The sequence below is a fragment of the Neophocaena asiaeorientalis genome, unplaced genomic scaffold (genome assembly GCF_003031525.2).
Source record: "Neophocaena asiaeorientalis asiaeorientalis breed wild unplaced genomic scaffold, Neophocaena_asiaeorientalis_V1.1 scaffold524, whole genome shotgun sequence".
Classification (NCBI taxonomy): domain Eukaryota; kingdom Metazoa; phylum Chordata; class Mammalia; order Artiodactyla; family Phocoenidae; genus Neophocaena; species Neophocaena asiaeorientalis.
In genome coordinates this window covers 245,242-266,456 of record NW_020172144.1, presented here as the reverse complement: position 1 = coordinate 266,456, position 21,215 = coordinate 245,242, and the positions used below count along the sequence as shown (strand labels likewise).

Sequence of the window (21,215 nt, the reverse complement as noted above, 5' to 3'; positions counted from 1 at the left end):
TTAAAAGTCAGTGAAAGGATCTAAGTTAAAATTTAACCTTGGTGGGCTATTTTAAGAACTCACTCAAGGGGCCATGAGATGAACAAGGTCTCTGGGAAGAGTTAAGTCTCGACATTTTGTGCAGGTGGGGCAGCCTCAGCACATCCGCACCCCCTGCTGGGTGCCAGGCAGGTTGTTCTGACCTGGGCCAGGAGGAGGCTGAGGCGAGGAGGGCTCTGGGCACACTCACTCCTAGGTCTTACCTGCAGGACCCTGAGAATGAGTGCCTCCTTAAACCTTGCACCCTACACAGTTCACTTGCCTCACCCTGCTTCTGACACTAAGATTTACTCCAAGTTGAGACACTAGAATGTAAAAAGAGTGCTCTTTATTTCAGTTATTTTATTATTATTATTTTTTTGCAGTACACGGGCCTCTCACTGTTGTGGCCTCTCCCGTTGCGGAGCACAGGCTCCAGACGCGCAGGCTCAGCGGCCATGGCTCACGGGCCCAGCCGCTCCGCGGCATGTGGGATCCTCCCGGACCGGGGCACGAACCCGTGTCCCCTGCATCGGCAGGGGGACTCTCAACCACTGCGCCACCAGGGAAGCCCGTGCTCTTTATTTTAGGATGAAGTATACTGTACAGGCTATGGGATGTCCTGCAGTAACTTGTTTAACCCACTGTTTCTCGAATTAATTTGATCGTTGAGTCCTTTTTTTCACTTAAGAGGCGTTTCTTCACCTAAACCTTGGGGACATGAGAATAGAGGGGAAGGCAGTGGACTCGGTCCAGCCACTTGGGTTCTGGACCGGAATCTGCCTCTAGTCCCACCTGCCCGATGTGACCAAGTTTCCTCATAAAGAAACGCTGTTCAGAGCCTCTGCCATCCTCAGCCGCATTTCTGATGCATTTAAATGGATTTCTTTGACCTCTCACTCACCCCAGGAAGGCTGTGCTTGCACTTCTGTGAGCTGTGGATGGTCATGAAGACAGTCCTCTGGGAGTGGCTGACCCCTGTCACCATGTTGGGGAGTAAAAACCATCTAGATGGACAGCCGAGCACTCAAAGGCTGACCCCTGCGAGACTCGTTATCAGAACCACTCACCGTTCCACCGTGAAGGCCGGCGGGCTGCAGCTAAGCCCCGCCCTGCACCCCAGCCCCCCATGAACCTCTCTGTCCTTTAACTGCCGGGACTCATACACAACTTTAATAGAATGCACTCCTGTTCTCTGATACAGGATCTTTAACATTTTCTGAAGAACACTGTACTGGCAGGCTACTGGGCTGAAAATGAAGGAAGCAAATTACGATAGCCAACCTCATTTCACAGTTTTGAGTAGCCCCGATGGAGCAATCTTCCCTTTCAGAAGATCACAGCAACGTCCTGAGTAATGATCGTTCAGCCCACAAGCGGGAGACCAAAGAAGGAGATCTAACGTCAGGCTCTGTCTCAGCTACCGACAAGGACTTTTAGGACATGGGGTTACATTTTTCCTACTAAATGACAGTAGCATTTAGCAGCATGTGTACGTGCAGAAACAGGTGTAGAGGGCCATCCATCAAATGAGTACCTCACACAGGGAGTCTCTGGGGGAACATCCCACATTATGGGAATGGGAACATTTTCAGCTATGTGACAAGGTGAGCTTAGAGATCAACAAGGGCAGGTATTCACTTTATTTTTTAAAAATCTGTCATCTTTTGTAAAAAGAAGAACGGTATGGTAGGAAAGGTGCGAGACTTGGAGTTGGAGGGGCCACGATTTAAATCCTGTCTCCTGAGGCAAGTTTCTTAAATTCTCTGAGTTTCAGTTTTCTCATCAGTAAAATGGGGATAAAGACATCCTATCGACAATGATACTGTAAGGATCGAATGAGGTAACTTGTCTAAACTGTTTTAGCCAGTGCCTGGCACAGAGAAGGTGAGTAGTAAGCACGGAGTTTCCTTGCACTGCAAGCTTCCTTTTCACTGGGGATTAGCTCATGGTTGACATATACGGTATGGCCTCAATTCTGCACAAGCTTGATACTCCAATGCCCCAGCTTTGAGAAGGTCTCAGAGACAACCCGGAGAGGCAGGACGCCATTTAAAGCAGTCTCTGGACTGTGCAGCTTGATAAGGACAGACACCAGTGCCCTGAAGCAAGTCCATCGGAACAACCCGATATCACCCAGAGCTAAGGTGTCTCGCTCTCTCTCGACATTATCGAAGGCTCTCTCTCCCTCCTTCTCCTGTTCTCTCTCTGCCCACATTTTGCTAGCATTTATACTGCTCACGGGCAGGAATCAAAAGGGCAGCTAAGACTTGTATTTCCATTGTAGTCATAGCCAGTCTGCTCTGAGCGAGGCGGGTTTTAAGCACAAGTGGGTAGATTAACGTGCATAGATTTCAAGGTCCAAGATGGTCCAGGGATCATTGCTCTGCATGGCGCCTGGTGACTAGACTGTGATCAACAATTAGCTTGAGGCTTTGATTTCTGCTAAATACAGGTGTCCTCGGGAAAGCCAGCTCACAGCTTGCCGGTCAACAGACACCAGTGGGGCTGGGGCAGAAAGATCTGAGAGTGGGTTTAGAAGGAAAGGGCTATAGGGAGACAGCAGCGAGGCCTTGGCCCCTTAGGGCTAGAGGAGCCACCAGTGCGGGGAGAGGGCAAGAGGTACAAGAGGAATGGCATCACATACGAAGGCGGGGATGCCACAGACTAAGTTTGCTGCACAGACGCGCCCAGCACCAGGATCAATGAAACTAACTCCTGCATTAACCTTCGGGGGAAGTGACAGACCTCGGTTCTTCATCCTTTCTGTTCTCTCTCCAGGACTGCGAATGTAGGTGGCTTCTTGTTAGGCAGGGATGTCTCCCTATTTTCACTGGTTTGGTCCTCTACACGGCATCTAGGAGGTGCCTTTGTAGCACAACACCTGAGCCCATGTGGTCATGCTGCTTTGGGCCAGATCAGAAGCCCCCGGCTCCTGCCAAACACTGGCCACCATGCAGGGTGTGACCCTCACAAGAGTCTCTAAAGCTACTGGGAAAATACCTTTTGTCAAAACCCAATTCTGGCCCATTTGGTTAGCTTCGATACTGCCGTGGCCAGGGGACAAGGGTGACACCATTTGGGTAACATATCAACAGACACCGGAGACTTAAGAGGTGAGACGGGATAAAGCCAAAGCCATGACTCAGTCCAGGATGGCCTGGCTTACGTGGAGCTGAGGAGTGAGGCTGGATCTGAATCCCTGCTGCTCCCTTACCTCGGCCCCTGGACCTTCCCCCTGCTGCCCGGCCTTGGACGCCACACCCTGCAGCGTTCAGGGGCCGGCCCCGAGGAGTGATCTTTTCTCGCAGGACATCTTGAGAGAGATGTTTACGTGTTTATGAAGGTTAATTCCAGGCTCATCCAAAGGCCACGCTAAAGGTGCTAACGCCCTGAGTCGGTGGGCTTTACACGAACCATCTGCTGCTGAGCACCTCGCCGTGGTGCACACTTCCAGTCAGGGGACCGGCCTAAATATTTTCAGCTGCTGACAGATGAAAGCTGGCCTTGCTGGCGGCGTACATTCTTCGGTTCGCACACATGCTCTTATAAGGAAGTGGAGCTCAGCGCACACTCACTCATTCACAGCTGGGGGACCGCTACGGTGCTCGCAAGGATGCTCCAACTTGGACCCATGCGTGACTCCAGTGCCTCATTTTGTGTTTTTACTGTCTCCAGTGTTAATGAAATCTTGACAGAGCAAAGCCAAGAGAAAGGTGTGCCTTGAGAGAAGCCCTGAGAACCAACCTTTAAAGGGGCAACTTTGCTACTGATTTGCAAAGGAACTGGGGCGTCAAACAGGAGCCTATTACCCAATTCGACCCCCATCCCAAGTGATCAGACTTTGTCAGGAACTGAGGTGATTTTTCAAAATATTTAATAACCTGCAATATGGCGCAGTCCCTAACCCATTGGAGCGATGCCAGCCTTAGCGACGGAGCAGGTCCCACAAGGACTGTAGTGCACCCCCTTTTTGGTTCCTGGATGATGGGAAAGTTTCAGGACAGGAGCCTGTGTAGCTGCACAGAGGTTCTGGGGCAGTGACTGCTTGCCAACTGGGAAGAAATTATTTTAATGCTATTACGAGCACTGGTCAGCACCAAGTCGAGGTGATTCTCGGGCCTATTAAGGGTTGGGGGTGAGGGTGTGGACACAAGGGAAGAAGCACCGAAGGAAGAAAGTCTCTATAACCTTCGCCTTTCTGATTAAACCATGGTATTACCCACGGGAGCTTGGTCCCCGTAACTTGCTACTGGATCAATAATTTAAGAATAAGGAAGTTCTAGGGCTTCCCTGGTGGCGCAGTGGTTGAGAGTCCGCCTGCCGATGCAGGGGACGTGGGCTCGTGCCCCGGTCCGGGAAGATCCCACATGCCGTGGAGCGGCTGGGCCCATGAGCCATGGCTGCTGAGCCTGCGCGTCCGGAGCCTGTGCTCCGCAACGGGAGAGGCCACAACAGTGAGAGGCCCGCGTACCGCAAAAAAAATAAAATAAAATAAGGAAGTTCTAGAGAGAATGAAACTCCCCCCCAGAGCCAAGTCTCACATTATTAGCCTGGGGGCTGGCAGGCCATCGGAGACTCAGACCTGAGACACGGGGAGATTCCTTCTCTGTCTCCGGGGAATTCAGTTCAATCTTCCAACAGAGGCATCGCCAGCTTAGATTTCTACTCAGAACACATACACTTGTGTCTGGGGAAAGGCAAGCATGAAGTATATACTTCAGTGAAAAGTTGAAAAGCATGGAGGGTAAGTCAATTTTCAAAGAAGCAAGTCAGTGGCACAACACGACAGAATGCATGATTCACCTTTGCAGAGCAGACACTGACTTCCACCTGGGAGAACCACCAAGATAGTTGGCAGTTGAAAATATGATTTCTGACTTTTCATCAGATCTTCCATTTTATTTTAAGACTGTGAAACAACACGGGATTAAAAGTCTTATTCAGAAACAGAAGTGAAAAGGAGAATTCGGCGTTTCTCTTTGTTCAGAGAAAATACTTTCAAAGGTACTTCATAACTAAAACTTCAACATGTAGGTGGAAGGTGGGGGGAATGCATGGCTTTCCTTGCTTGGTTCCTGTTGGATAGAGAGACAGCCTGTGAGCTTGGGGGCAACAGACACCTCCCATGTACAGTGCTCACCAGTTGCCCAGGGCCCAACCCTTGCTGACAGATATTTGCAGAACGCTCAGGTCTGTACGGCTCCCTATGACTGCTGTCCTGGGAACAGGCACCAATCAGAAGCCATACCTCTTGGGGGGGTGGGATGGGGGGGCGAGAAGTAGTGGGAGACATCATTCAAGTATGAAATATTCTGCCGCTTACCAGATGTGGGACCTTGGGTGAGGTACCCAGCTCTCTCAGCCACAGCTTTATAGCTATAAACTGGGGCTAATCACTTCTGCTGTTACCTAGAGAGGCAGATCTAGGTTCAGGTTTTCTCATGCCTGACACTACAAAATATAATTTTGTAGGCCTACTTCAAGGAAAAGAATGTAAAGTTAACAAATACAGAATTGAGAACAGGGTTTTAGAAGGGGCTCATGCAAGTGGAGGATCCTACAGTTTCAGCCTCATTAGCTCCACGGTAAATCCACTTTTGCATACCTGCCTATCTTACTTGAGATAAGAGGTGAGGATACAAAAGTGCCTTGCAAATTGTAAGGCATTATATAAACAAACGACACTGAATTCTTCTACAAATAAATAATGCGTATCGTGTGCTAAGTAGTATGCCAAGTGTAGGAGACAGAGCTACGAACAAGACAGACATGTTCCCCCCCTCCCCTTACGGAACCCAGAGTCCAGAGGCACTGCATCGTCATCTGTGGCAGGATGTCCTCTGAATCCTGAATACGTAAGTGAAGCTCATAATTACAGAAGGTCTGACTGCTTCCCTTCAACACTAGCCCCTCTCAGGGCTCTCCAAGGTCCTGATTCCTACACCCAGCTTTCTGGGACTTGGGTTCTACTCAATCTCAGCCTCTGTCTTCTCCTCCTTCCCAACCATCGTCTTCTTACCGACTGCCATTTTGAAACCCCCAGAGCAACAAGCCAACCTTTCTAACCCCATATTTTCAAACGTGGATGGACAGTGGTTGCTAAGGGCAGGGGGGCAGTGGGGGTGAGTGAGATTACAGGATAGAGAACAACTAAGGAGCGTAGGGTTTCCTTAGAGGGAGACAGTGAAAATGTTCTAAAATTGATGGTAGTATTAGATGTACAACTCTGTGAATATACTAAAAGCCACTGAATTGTAAACTTTAAATGGGTAAGTTACATGGTACGTGAATTATATCTCAATAAAGTTGTAAAAAACTATGAATGGAGAACCATTCAAGAAAAGTTCAGAACACAGAAAAAGACCAGAAAAAATAAACCGAAGAAAAAAAACTTGAAGAAACTGAGATTATTCAGAAAATAGGAGAGCATTTTTTAAAAGACCAATATTACCCTTAGATTCGAGAAGATGTTGGGTTCAAAAAAATAAGAATCGGGAGCTATGAAAAAGAAAATTTTCAAGAACCAGTTCTTATAAATTTATAAACAAAAGTTTTGCTGAGATATAAAAATTCCAATAAAGGTCTGGAAGGTTAAGTCAAGGATAAGTCTCAGAACATAAAGCAAAAGGCCCAGGACACTGGAAACAGAAGGTTAACATCTGACTACCAGGACTTTCAGGACAAAAGAACAGAGAGGAGAGAGGAAAGGGAATTAAAAAGGAAAAAATAAAGAAAAGATTTCCCAGAGATAAAGGCAGACAGGAGTCTTTAAAATGAAAGGATCTAGCATAAATGAAAACATACCCATGCCTAGATATATCAACGCAAACTTTCAGAACATCAAGGAGAAGAGCAGAGCCTAAAAACTTACAGGAAGATCAAAATGGTGATCAGCAAAGAAACCCGAATCCAAGTAGAATCAGAAATGATAGATCTCAGAAGACAGGGTAGCGGGCTTTTAAAATAGCCATTGAAAGTGATTTTGAACTGAGAATTTTATATTCTAATTCTCCATCGAGAACAAGAGTACTAAATCTCCATCGAACGTAGTGGGAAATCAAGGGACATTGCCTGAAGTTGACCGAATGAGAAACAGAGATTTCAGTATGTTGTTTGAAGTTTCACAGTTAGCCATTAAATGAATTAAATAACCTTTATAATTTTTTAATGGAAAGGAAGAGGAAGGAGAGAGAAAAGAGGATAGTATAAGCTAGAGCTTTATTTTACAAGATTCTTCTCATTCTGGTCACTCGTAGCTAGGAACTCTCTAGACACAGTGTAATGGATGCGTGTATCCAGTCTCTTACAATTACCTACAATCATGCAGCATAAAGTTGCATTATCTTTCTTGGTGACTGCACTGCACTAGTCTCCTGCAACCCCCCAAGTATATCAGTTAGGAGTCTTTATGTTGTATGAACCAAGAAATCCAATTCACACAGGTTGATAAAAAATGAAATTTATCAGCCTAAGTGTTGTATAACTCAATACTACAGGGCTGAATTTGGTTTCAGGCAATTCTTGAACAATGGGACCAGGATCTGTCTCCCTTCCTTACCTCTGCTTCCTGAGTTTCATCTCCATTCTCACTCTTTGTGGTCCCAAGAGACCTAACAGCCTGCATCTCCTGTGGCCATATGCTTCCTCTATCGTGAGCCATAGGAATGGGCTGTTTACTTCCCTAATATTGCGAATAGAAGTCTAAGAATAGACCATCATTGGTTCCAACTGGTCTGGCTTGAGTCAGGTGACCAGGGAAATATGATTCTCTAGCTTAAGCTAATCATGCACTGCCCCTGTGGTCAATCAATCACATACAAACTACACGGCTAGGACATTTGAGGTTCTATTAAGAAAGAGGACGGAGGAATTAACGCTAGTGGGACATCCAAACATAATCCACTACTACAAAACACTAGAAAAATTCTCCAGCCTGTTAGTGAATTTTTAATCACCAATGCAGACTTTTCCATGTATCCCTGTTTAAGTTCATCTTGTTGATATTGGCCAAATGTTTCTAATTAAGGAGATAATTTTGAAGTTTGGTTTATCCCCCCAAAGTAGTAGTTATTCTTCTCAGCTTTGCATCCCTTGCAAATTTGATATACATAACGGCTATGTATTCATCTCATTAAGTCTTTAATAAAAATGTTGACTCAGAACCGAAAAAGTGGAGCTTTGAGGCACATACCATTACATATTTCCCCAAAGGAGTCTATCAATCTGTTAATGGCTACAGTTCAGAAACAGCTGTTTAAAAAGCATAAACAAACCTTACTAGCCCAATTTTTCCATCTTTAGGAAATGTACCAGAAGACATTGTCAAATACCTTGCTGAAATCAAGGTGCACTCTACCTGTAGCATTTCCAAGACAAATGCAGTCTTCTGGCTATGTTCCTTAGTGCCTACAGCCTGAAATAGGTAATGCACACCGGGACTGAAAAACCTTCCCAAGATGTATCACACGCTGCTCTCAGGCACACTTTCTTACACAACTTCTCTGCCTCAGGTAGGGCCTCACCGGCCTCCCCATCCATCCTCTCCTCTTACAGCGAACAGACTTCTTCTCAAGAAGCTTAGCTTGTGTCCTGGTCCAAGTGAAATCTGCTGCTCCCTTTAAAATTCCAGGAATCTGCTCTTGCAACACTTCATTCCTCACGCATAACCCTAATGGTACAATGCTGCTTTTTCTTTCTCTCCCAAGTCATAGCTTTTTACTTATCAGCCTTTGGACTCTCTTTACCACCTGTGAATTTTTTTCTTTCCAGAATTTTTACTAGACTATCTGAGTAGACTAGTGCAGTGGACAGCATTCTTCTGCTTTGTCCATCATCCACCTACCCTCCATCTTTGGAACACCTTCCATCCATTCCACACCTTGTTACTGGTAGGGCTGCCAGCATGTCATTTCCCTTGGTCCAGGCAGCGGTGGGCATGAGACCCAAAGAGGCCAAAGAAGTCCATCCAAAACACATATTTTAAAATTTGGAGCTAGAGGAACTTCCCTGGTAGTCCAGTGGTTGAGACTCCACACTTGCACTGCAGGGGCACTCAGGTTTCATCCCTGGTCAGGGAGCTAAGATCCCACATTTTGCATGGTGTGGCCAAAAAATTAAAAATTAAAACAAAAAATTGGAGCTAGAGGAAACAGAACCTTTTGTTTTGTCACAGAACTAGGAGAATGTGAACCGGAGGCTGCTGGAAGCCACCTTCTCTACCACATTGCGGGGAGACCACCTGTGTGGTAAAGAACGAAAACAACATAGAGGAATGAGTGGAGCAGAGAGAAACAGATCCAGGGAGAGGAGGAGGGAAGGGCTGAGAGGAAGAGAGACTGTATCCCTGAATTCTGTCACACCAGTTCTGTCCCTGGCTGTGCAGTTTCGTGGGCAGCGAACCCCCTTTCATGCTCAGGCAGTCTGAGGTGGGTTTCTGTCACCCGTAACAAAAAGAATCTTGATACACTCATGTAGTAGGAAGGCGGGGGGTAGCTGGAAAGACCACTCAGCCCACTATAGTGCAGTAACAATCCAGACCTTTATAACTGAGCAAACCTGGGTTCAAGCTGACTCAACTGCTCTTTTGGTAAATTATAACCAAAATAAAATAAATAAGCCTAGGGCTTCCCTGGCGGCTCAGTGGTTGAGAGTCCGCCTGCCGATGCAGGGGACACGGGTTCGTGCCCTGGTCCGGGAGGATCCCACATGCCGCGGAGCGGCTGGGCCCGTGAGCCACGGCCGCTGAGCCTGCGCGTCCGGAGCCTGTGCTCCACAATGGGAGAGGCCACAGCAGTGAGAGGCCCGCGTACCGCAAAAGAAAAAGTAATAATAAAATAAAAATAAATAAATAAGCCTAAGGTTTGATCCCCAGCTCTGCCACACGCTTCTCATCCTCAGTCCCCTCACATGGAGGACAGGACAGGCTAAACCTCCTCCTCACTGTGCTGGGAGGGTTAGAAGGCCAAGCGAGCTGCCTGGTCCACAGGAGGCTCTTAATAAGTAATAGCAATTACTTTTCAGTTGAGGAAAGCTGAAAGGTAGAGGAGAGCTCTTACAGTCCTTTCGCCCATTCCTCTCAAAAGAAAATGCTAACAAAGAGCTGACAGATGCTTCTGCAGTGGCTGAACCCGATTTATCTGACTTTGGGAGGATACTACGGTGATGGTGCCCATTACAAGTGAGAGCAGATTTGTTCCTCTTTAACTCTGAAGGGCAGCGTGACAGCGTGATTGGCGTTCTTTGTGCGGGAAGAGCCATTTCCAGCAGCCTTGCGTTCTCTGCAGAGTGAGCGCTGTCTCCACTCCCCTCGCTGCTCCCAGGGCCCCGCCCTCTGCCCTGTTCAAGGCCGCAGCCCACTGCCCTGTTGCACTCCAGTTTCCTAGTCCCTGACGGGGCCACTTCCCTTGAACATATTACACATTTTTTTCCAGCCTGTGTGCTCTCATGAGCTAAGAGCTTTGTGCTATCTGGGCCGAAGGACATTTTTCGAGCTCAAAATAACTTGGCTCTCTCAAAAATTGGGACCTATCATTTTCGGGGCCATTTATTCCCCACCTTTCATTTCTTTGAAGGACCTCTTACTGTTCCTTACAAGTGCTATCACCACTCCCTATAAGTGATCAAAAGTGTGAGGCTTGATAAATCAGCTTTACTTGTGCAAATTGGAGGTCCATTCATCTATCCTTGGAGAAGTTCTGAAAACACAGTATGGACTTCACTCAAAATACACAAATAGCATGTGACCAAAAAAATTTTTTTTAATTACAAAAACATGTATTTACGTGAAATTGAAGTTGGTTTTAATCAGTTCTTTTTGAGCCTTTCAAAGTTATATCCATCATTTCCCATTTCTCAGGCCTGCCTGATTTTCTACTGGCTCCCTGCAGGGGAAAATGGGATATTTTTTTCTCTACTTTCTCTTCCAAGAGCTGAGAAAAAGGAAAAGAGATGGCAGCTATGTAGCTTCAGGGGCAGCCAAGCAAGAGATTGATTCAACAGGAGAAATTTAATGCATCCCAGAAGATTCCCTAGGATTTGATATCCTGCCGCTTAGGGTACAATCTGTTGTAATAAGAAACCGAAGATGTTCTGTCAGGAAAGTCAAAGTACTCAGAGATGGCTTGTGAAAGTTAAAAAAAACAAAAAGTGAAACGTCACAGGAAATGTTTTTATTCTGGAAATGCTTTCTTAAATAGGAGGACAGAGGGTTTCCCTGGTGGTGCAGTGGTTGAGAGTCCGCCTGCCGATGCAGGGGACGCGGGTTCGTGCCCCGGTCCGGGAAGATCCCACATGCCGTGGAGCGTCTAGGCCCGTGAGCCATGGCCGCTGAGCCTGCGCGTCCGGAGCCTGTGCTCCGCAACGGGAGAGGCCACAGCGGTGAGAGGCCCGCGTGCCACAAAAAAAAAAAGAAAAGAAAAGGAGGACAGAAGACCATTTCTCAGAGAATATACATGGGTGAACACAGAAGGTGAAATGCCTTCCTGTGCAGGTACCTAATGCCAGGGTGGAGGGCGGCTTTCATCTTGCTCCCCGGGGAGGTTGTTTACCAGGAATCAGGCAAATGCAACCGACAAGAAGTATGTCCTGTGCCCCGACCTAGCCTGGGGTGTCTAGAGTCAAGGTAAGTGTGGGGATGGATGACGCTGGCCCACGGCTATGGGGTTTTCTCGTCTGAGAGGAGGAATGTGGCTCTGGGCAATGTGCTGACCTAACAATCCTAGCACAGGGAGAGTGGGCGGATCAACACTAGATCCAGGGTCTCTGAACGATGGTCAGGTGGTGGCCCTCCGGTAGCCAGGAAAGACAAACATACAGAGCTGTGTGGCCAGGAGACAGCAGGAAGCACGGGCTTCACATGTGTCCTGCTGTGCACAGCATGTTGGGGGCAACGTGTGGGTCATCTTCCCCTCCCCAGCAGGGGCTGTACATATACCAGCAGCGCCCAGTCATCTGTGCCACCCTTAAGTCAGGTGGGAATACCCAGGCTGGATTAAGGCTTGGTCTGTGAAGCTGTCACCTAGGCCCGTCTGCTGTCACCGGGAGCTCTGTCACCATCTGCAGCTCTTGTTCAAGGGCCAGAGGCCTGGGGTGGTGGCAACGGGCAGAGGAGCTGCGGCATCCAGAATGGGTGGGCTCGTGGCCGCCCCTCCCCTCTTCCAGAGGGGCTGGAGGGTCAGAGCCTCACGCCAGTTCCATGCACAGACTCCCCTTTATTTCTCTTTCGGAACGAAACCCACACAGCTGGGTCATTCTCATGCAACTAGTGGGGTCAGGGCTGGAACCACCCAGAACACTGGTCAATAAATGTCTTTACCCAAACACACAGGTGGCATCTCCAGCAAGATGGTAAGAGCGAAAGGGAAGTTAGGGTGTCTTTAGAGGAGTGGACCACTGAAGGCAAGACGGTTTCATTTCTCCGCTGCCCCAAGGAAAGTGCAGTCAGAGAAATTAGTCATCTTGCTCTTTATTCTCCTACCAAAAGCCTCACACTAGCTCCAGGTTATCTGGACCTGGAAACACGAGTAACTAGGGATGAGCTCAAGTCGGTAGTTTTTTTTTTTTTTTTTTGCGGTACGGGGGGGCCTCTCACTGCTGTGGCCTCTCCTGTTGCGGAGCACACGCTCCGGACGCACAGGCTCAGCGGCCATGGCTCACGGGCCCAGCCGCTCCGCGGCATGTGGGACCCTCCCGGACCGGGGCACGAACCCGCGTCCCCTGCATCGGCAGGCGGACTCTCAACCACTGCGCCACCAGGGAAGCCCTCAAGTCGGTAGTTTAGGTAAACACACGTGCACCTGAACTGCGGCATCTCATCATTTGCGCTGTTCTCGCCCCCTTCCTCTTCCTCTTTTCTCTCCTTTGCCTTCTTTTTCCTTTTGTTGTATTTCTAGATTCTGAATTAAAAGAGCCCTTTGGAATTAAACTAAGGGGCTGATATTAAGCAGGTTAAATTAAGAGTGCTTGGGCCTCGACGGGCCCCTACCCCAACTGCCAGGCCGGTGGTCATTGTCACTGCCCCAGTGTTAAGACGAGGGGCCATGACTAAGAAGTCAATCTCACAGAACTGGCAGCAAAGAAAGAGAGGCCCCGATTAGAGGCATCAGGTAACTCGGTATTTTACACAAACATGCACACAGAGCTCAAACTCTCATAGAGGGGTTTGGCCACCAAAGATACTTTAATTGAAAATTACAGTGTGGAAACAAAATGATTAAGTGGCTAAGGGATTATTGTCCACATCAGTAAGCAGAGAGTAAAACATTTGTTCATTCATTGGGTGAAATAATTCTGTAAACCTCACCATGGAAGACAGATTGCAAACAAGGTGCATGAACAGTACGCTGGGTGAAGCTCCGATTCTCATGTCCCTCCTGGCTGGACACCCAGCTCTGCCTTACCTCTGGGTCCTCCTCTGTGAGTCTGGAGAAGTCCTACAGCTGATACCCCCAGCCAAGACCTTGCCCTCTAGGAATGAGCTTCACGGACAGGTATATGGACACAAGCATCCTCCTGGAGCAGCCTAACAAGGTCTGTGACACGGAGAGACGAGGCAACAGCAGAGCAGGCCCAAGTAAGTGCTGAGTGAGTGAGTGACTGCGCCCCGGGGAACGTGCACCCACATATGCTCTGCTGGCTCTTGGACTAGACAAAAACCCACAGAAGACCAATTGTAAACGTCTTCAGAAGAAAAGCCAGCTTGAAAACAGTCGTAGAAGGTACTGCTGTGATGAAACCTTACACTTCATCAACTTATCTGCTAAAGCTTCTGAGGGAAGAGTCAAAAAATCACTGGCAAAATCAAAACTTAAATGGCTGCTATGTAATTACTGGCAATCTCTGAGTTACAAACACTTACTCGTAACTACGTCATGTACACAAACCACCAGCTGCATTTTACTGCCATTCTTCCCACCATTTTTTTTTTCTGACAACAAAGCACAGAAAATGATGAGAAAAAATCTTACTCTTTCACGATTTCTTCCCCTTGAGGAGGACTTCATACCCCTCGCGCACTCACGTGTAAGACCCTTCGTCATTCCTGTTCTTCTGCCTCTTTCCAGGTAACTTACAAAACGTCATTCCCAGCACTATTTTTGGATGAGTAAATCAATACAAGCAAACCTCACTCTATAAGAACAGACTTTGATCAGGAAAAGGCCCTCATATATTATGAAATGAATTTAAATCAGACATAATCAAGATCATGCTATCCATTCTTAATTCTTTTGGGAAAAGAGGAACACTTTGGTGGACGGGGGACACAATTTGATAATGGTTATCTACATTGAAAATGTACATAACTTTTGATGCAGCAAGTTAGCATTTAGGAATTTATCATAGGGATTCACGCTATGGCTTCAGTCACATCAGAACACAAGGATGCAAGTATGTGGTGACTGTTAACCATAGTACTGTTTGACATGGTAAACATACACGGAGACCAGAGGGACGCATGGACAAATTACGGTACAGTCCTGAGATGATATACTAGGTATCTGTTACAAGGAATGAGGTAGGGCTTCCCTGGTGGCGCAGTGGTTGACAGTCCGCCTGCAGATGCAGGGGACATGGGTTCGTGCCCCGCTCCGGGAAGATCTCACATGCCTCGGAGCGGCTGGGACCACGAGCCATGGCCACTGAGCCTGCGCGTCCAGAGCCTGTGCTCTGTGGCGGGAGGGGCCACAACAGTGAGTGGCCCGCGTACCACAAAAAAAAAAAAAAGAATGAGGTAGACATGCAGGAGTCGATCTGCACAGATGTCCACACTTTGTCATAAAGTGAAAAAAGCAAGTTATGGAACATGAGACAGAGAGCGACCCTATTTTTTCCTTCTCTCTCTCACTAAGGAGAATTCTTGGCTTCTCCATCCCTTTTCTCCTTGTCACCTTTCCTTCCCCACCCACCACGCCAGTGGGCATATTTAATAGATCAGGATTGGGACCGAGTCTCTCCCCAAGAAAGACAAGAAGAAGACAGAAAGTGAAGGAAGGAGGGAAAAGTGGGGCTTTGGAATATATTCAGACGAGTCCCTCACACATGGAAAAGTTCAGAAAGAAACTTACCATGGCTATCTTTAGGGAGTGGGACAGGATGTGAAAGATGAGGATGATTTTTACCTTTCGTCGTTTTGAAAATGTCCTTTCCTAGGAGTATGTATTATTCTTACAACAAAAATTACCAGAACGTGTGAATATACTGAAATGGACTTGAGGTCACGGGGAGGGGGAAGGGTAAGCTGGGATGAAGTGAGAGAGTGGCATGGACATATATACACTACCAAATGTAAGGTAGATAGCTAGTGGGAAGCAGCCGCATAGCACAGGGAGATCAGCTCGGTGCTTTGTGACCACCTAGAGGGGTGGGATAGGGAGGGTGGGAGGGAGACGCAAGAGGGAGGGGATATGGGGATATATGTATACGTATAGCTGATTCACCTTGTTATACAGCAGAAACTAACACACCATTGTAAAGCAATTATACTCCAATAAGGATGTTAAAAAAAAATTAACAGAACGTGTGAATATATTGAAAGTCCTCCTCGAAGCCTTAAGAAGCCTCTGTACCTCCGTATCAGCCTCTGGCTCCTAAAGAAAATCAACTTTAATTTGTATTCAATATAATTTAAATCTTAGTTTTTAAAACTATGTTCAGTTTTGGTTTTCTTTCTCCTTTTTTTTAAAAAAATTATGGCCTACATTGACTATGCTGAGTAGACTTTCACGGGCTAGTCCAGGGGACCTCAGCATGATCTGTAACACCTTCTTCAATAAGAAAATGCTTCCCACGTTCTAAACTACCAACTGGCAAACTAACTTTTGAAACCCAATTCGTCTTACAGCTGAGATTTGACTGAATTGTATTTTTAAGTAAAACTTGGGAAATACCTTTAAATTACTTAATGTTGGCAGTGCTAACAGACAGATGACTGCGTATATAATCACAGATACACACATAGATACTCTCAGGAGAAGTACTATGATCTAATACTAAAGACTGCACATTTTGTTGTATGTGAGTTAATTCCAAATTGCTTTATGAAACATAAAGAACTTAATATTTTATGTTGCACCATAAAAGGAACTTCTATTGAGTAAAAATAAATGATGGAGTGACAAGAAGGGAGCCGAGGGCAACGCGGTGATTTGGATAAAAATGGAATAATGGACGCCTTCTCCTCTAAGGTCAGCAGTTAAGATTTAGCCAAGGTCAGCGTGACAAAATCACCACTAGAGTCCTGACCTCAATCTACTTGCTGAAAACAGTATATTAACATTGTAAAACTGTTACGGCAGATGGCAATCCAGTCACCTCTCAGTAACAAATGCCTAACTACCCGTGTCCTTGGCTACAGGTGGACAAAAAACCCACCCGGAGCATTTGCCGGGAGACCGTGTAGACGGGGGAGGCCCACAGCGTGAGTTCCCTCGTACACACCTGCGGGGTGAAAACCACTGCCCACCTTGGATTCCTACCTCACACTCTTAAGATTGTTAAAGGGCTTGCAGGGCATCTGGCCCGTTAGTTCTTTATTTTCACTTTTGCCTGAGCTAAAGGGAAAAAGGGCTAAGTCTGTTGGCATCCATCCCTCTCATTTCTCTTAACCCTGTTGGATTACTGATAGCCCTTTCCTCTGCTACAACTTTGAAAGCAAATAGTTCAGATCTCACTTGTTTGAAGTGGATCATTGCAGATTTAATTTCTTGAAATACAGACCACCACAGAGCAACTCCTTAATAAGCTCCAGGGAGGAGAAACGGAGGGAAGCTTGGAAATGTGTCACCCAGCGTAAGAACAGAGGGTACATTTACAGAGAGATTGTGACCTGCCCAATACCAGGGAAACATAACCAAATGTATTCCAAACAACATGGAGTACATTCCGTGGACTTGGCCTCGCTTACAAGAAAGGCCTCTTTGTTTGATTCCAGTTTAAGTCAGTGAAACCGCCAGTTAAGAAAGGGGGTAAGAAAGTCCTTCAGGGAAGCCTTGGGGGCCATGGAGAAAAGCGGATTCAAAGGTACATGGAGAACGAGCTCCCTCAAAGGCATGCGGCTTTCCTAATGAAGCCGGGGGACCAACATATATTCCTGCGCCTGGGCGGCGGGCCCAGTGCCCTTCCAGCCCCAGACGGCAGCGGGCGAGCTGCCGCCGAGGGGGTCTGGAGGAAAGAGGATTTTCCGTCTTTGTCTCCTGGCCAGATTCCATCTGCTCACCGGGCAGCCTGGGGTTTGGCGTCGTGAGCCCGAGCCCTGAGTTCAGAGGGGTAACGCCAACTGTCCCCAAACTGCCTCTCACTGCAACACGGAGAACGAACTAAGCCTTATCTCTCTGTATTCAATTCATATTTTCTGAGAACCCACAAGATTCATCATACCTAACAGACATTTCACGCTCATGGGAAAGTCTACAGTCCCAGCCCTCAAGGCAATCTCTTATAAATTTGATTAAAGCTGACTCACAGTCTGGATTCCGAAGCTGTTCAACCACAAGGCACTGGGAGAAACCACCTAGAGAAGTTCTGAAAAACACCCTCAGGGTCACCCTGGTGCCGTGGCTGGCCTATGGACTTCTGCCATGCACCTGGCTGGTGGGTCTATGCCATCTTTAGGCCCTTCTCTGTCTGCACCGTGCTCCTGGCTTCCTGACCAAATGTGTCACTTTTTTTTTGGCTTCCTCCCTTTGCCCGGACTGATATACCAGACCCTGGACTTGCTTCTGTTCTTATCGTGTTGATCTTGGGAACTTCCTAGCTCCTGTGTCTTCTGAGGCTCTTCCTCAAGTGGGGACAGGCGGCGCCCTGGGCTCTGCCTCCCTCCCCTCCTTCCCTGAGGACCACTCCCCTGCCTGTTGCCCATGTTGCATAGGTCTAGACCTGGATCTTCACTCTGCTCAGCCCCTTAGGGCTGACATCATGTCTGCATGGTCTTCAGAGCTGGGAAACTCAGTATCTGCCTGGAATGGTGCCCCTCCTCCGCAGGGGCCTCCCCCAGCCTCCCCAGGTCCCAGATGCTTTCAGGGCACCTTCCACACAGTGAGTGACCTTGTTCTGTGCTGGAGGCGGCTATTCCAACCTCAGATGATGGTATATGCGTCTCTGTGCCCTTTCTTCTGGACTCATCTATCTCATCTTCCAAACTTATGTTCTTAGCCCACTGCAAACCAGGGTCCCACACCCACCAGCACCAAATTCTCAGCACTAGACTTCAACACTGCCCTCCCTCCGGAAGCTCCCCTGAGTAACCAGAACCTCTAGGGGCAAAACACGCACGGGTCTGGAGAACTGAGGCCCGTCAAGAAACAATTCATTACCAGTAGTTCCTTCCTCTGACTCAATGACATGTTTGAGCAGGGCTGTCTCCCTGCTCTCCTGCTTGGGTCATAAGGTGATTATGAGGTCAGAGGGTTCGAGTGAAGGCACCCTGGGAACCATAAAGCCCTGAGAAATGGAAGAAACCAGCACTGCTGTCAGCCAGGTGGAGGGTCCTGTACCGGTGTCCTCACCTAGATCAGCAGGTCTAAGGCCACAGGCCGCAGCCCCCAGGCTACGTCTGTGCTGAGCCCCTCTCTGCTCCCCCAAACTCTGTCCTTGCCTCTGCCATCGCGAGCATTGCACCTTATTACAAGCACTAGCTCCACGTGCAGACAGCATCTCATCAGTCCCTGCACACCCACAGTGCCTGACACACGGAAGGAACTTTACAAATGAAGAACGAACGCATAAATGAACAAAGGTGTGGTTTTACACGCTGTGAGAAGCAGATGGAACGCTTTTACAAAGCAGCAATGATCAGGATGATGTCAGGCTCTCTCGAGCCTCTGCCCCAAGCAAAGACACTGTAGCCCTTACTTTAGCCCCTCCCTGGGACTCACCTGTACGGCTCCATGGTCCGAATGCCGTAGAACAATGCCTCCTCCAGCAGCCCGAGGTTGATGCAGGCGTCCATGGCACAGTCGAGCACCTTCAGCTGGTAGATGTTGATATCAGGAAGCCGCTCTGCGTTACTGCTTAGGATCGTCTGGCACATGGCCAGAACCTGTTCCCACTCTGTTATTAACCTTAGTTAAGGATTCACTGTCTTCATCAAGAAAAAACAAAAGTAAAATGAGATTCTTGAAAAGGCTGAAGAGCTCCCAGGCACAGGAGGGAAGGAAGCGCCCATTATTTAGCCAGATGAGCTGCCTGAAAACACACTTGAGAAACAAAAACATGTGAGTGGCGTCTCAGAGAAGGAAATTCTGTTTACATCAACAAACCATCTTCCAACCAAGCCTGTGCTTTGAGGGATTAGATTTCCAGAGAACCATTCTTCCTTCCTATTCCTACACGGATTCTCTTTAAACCTAGCCATGAAATAAATGCAGCTGTTTATTAAATGAGCTAAAGACTAAGTTAGTTCAGTTTAAAATTGTTTACTCTTTTAGTTTCTGTTTCAAAAATGATCTGAAATGAAAGAAGCTTTAGAGAGACTCCTTTTAAAAAAGGAGGAGCTCATTTTTGCTTCTGTGTCATTTGAACCTTGGCCGTATAAGAAACCAAAAACACAACCCCAGGCACACACTAGGGGAAACAACTTAAAGAAATCCATTTCCAGTGGATCTCTAATTTAAGGTTTTTGAATATAAAACAAAAGTGATTCCAGTCTATGCTTAACCAAATAAAGGTATTCTTATTTTAAACCCCCAAAGTAAAAGATAAATATTAAGAACATGTGGCTTATGTACATAAATTGCAGGCAGGGGGAAAGGATGCTTTGAAAAGCGCGGGGAGAAGACCCAATATTCACTTCAGAGCCACAGTGACTTTCCGATTAACCGGAAGTCCATAACTTACTCTCATGGAGCCCAGTGCGACCTTACTTTTTAAAACTGACAAGGCAGTCAGAGCACTGAGGACGTGGTGCATGCAGCACACCTCGAGTCCTTCAGGTGAACTCCCTCAGAAGCACAGCTGCAGGTGGAGAGAAGGCAGGCCCCAGGGACCTGACACAGTTTCTTCCCTTTCATGCTGTGTTAGGCAAGGCCGAGGCCTAGAAGGATGCTGGGCTGGAGCTGCCCGGCCCCGGCTCCTCCCTCACCTTCAACCCGTGTAGCTCTGAATTCATCTGCTTCCGTAGGCTGGAATTCCACAGGGCGCAAGGTTTGCAGATTTACAGAAATGGCATAGCGCTGGACCGCAGAAAAAGCTGGATTTAAATCTAAGTTAGTGCTGTCACTGGTCAGATTTGAGGTTCTGAGGACGTCACCTGTGCTCTGAAGTAGGCCAGAAATAAAAATGCCTAATGTCGCTGTAAGAATTAAATAAGATACCGTATGTAAAGTTTTTAAAAACGCTTCACGTCTTCTCTCCTGAGCCAGGCAGAACTGTGTACCTGGGACACAGCGGGAGAACATTTAGTGTCTTTCACAAGATCATACTGCACAAGTATCAGTGCCTTCCACCTCCTTTTACTGTGTCATGACCTCCGAGCGTGACCAGCTTAAGGAAGATGGTTCAGTGGAGTAAGGTTGATGGCATTTCCCTGCCATACACCCACACCCTGCCCGACTCTCACACAGCCCAGGGCTCTCCGCCCCGCCTCCAACTCAAAGCCTTTTCCTCAGGTCCTAACACAGCATCCCCCGTCCTGGACACATGGCCCACCTGTCCTTTGCCCTCCCTCCGGCAAAATCTACCTTTTCCACAGTTCAGACTCTCAGGGCACTGCTTTCCAACACATCAGTGAACACTTTTGATAAACCAATCAAGCCACTTGCGTGAGTGGGAGCTCCTATTTTAAGTAACCCTCGCAGGAAATATATTTTTCTTTCAGCGGGGGCCCCTGGTGGCATAATACCTTACCCCACAGGCCCGACTTCCTGGTTAGAACTACAGGCCCCCTAACACATGGCTGAGGGCCTTTCTGTACATAACACTGTGTAATTTCAGGACGAGTCCTGTCTCTGAGGAGTTGCCTCTGGTCTCGGAAGAGGCACATTTATTGAAGAAAAGTGACTTGATGACTTCCTGTGGTATCCACCTGACGTGCATGTTTAAAGTTTGCGGCATGTGACCCCCAGAGGCTGGGGGAAGCAGAATCTTAGGCAACGCACTGGTTTCGTAACAGACTGCCAGGCTAGCCTCTGTGGCTTTTCATCCTAGGATTAGATATTTGATGGATTGTCAGGAGGAATGCCTGTCTCTTACACAATGCCAGA

The 21,215-nt window shown here is 47.6% G+C and overlaps 1 protein-coding gene across 1 annotated transcript in view; it reads right to left on the bottom strand.

Annotated features, from left to right (window-relative positions):
• LOC112405728 (histone-lysine N-methyltransferase SMYD3) overlaps positions 1-21,215 on the bottom strand; it is a 152,921-nt gene that overhangs the window by 85,544 nt on the left and 46,162 nt on the right. Inside the window, exon 5 of the mRNA XM_024754253.1 lies at positions 18,891-19,065. Within this exon, the coding sequence (XP_024610021.1) occupies positions 18,891-19,065 (175 nt within the window). The remainder of the gene's footprint in view (positions 1-18,890; positions 19,066-21,215) is intronic.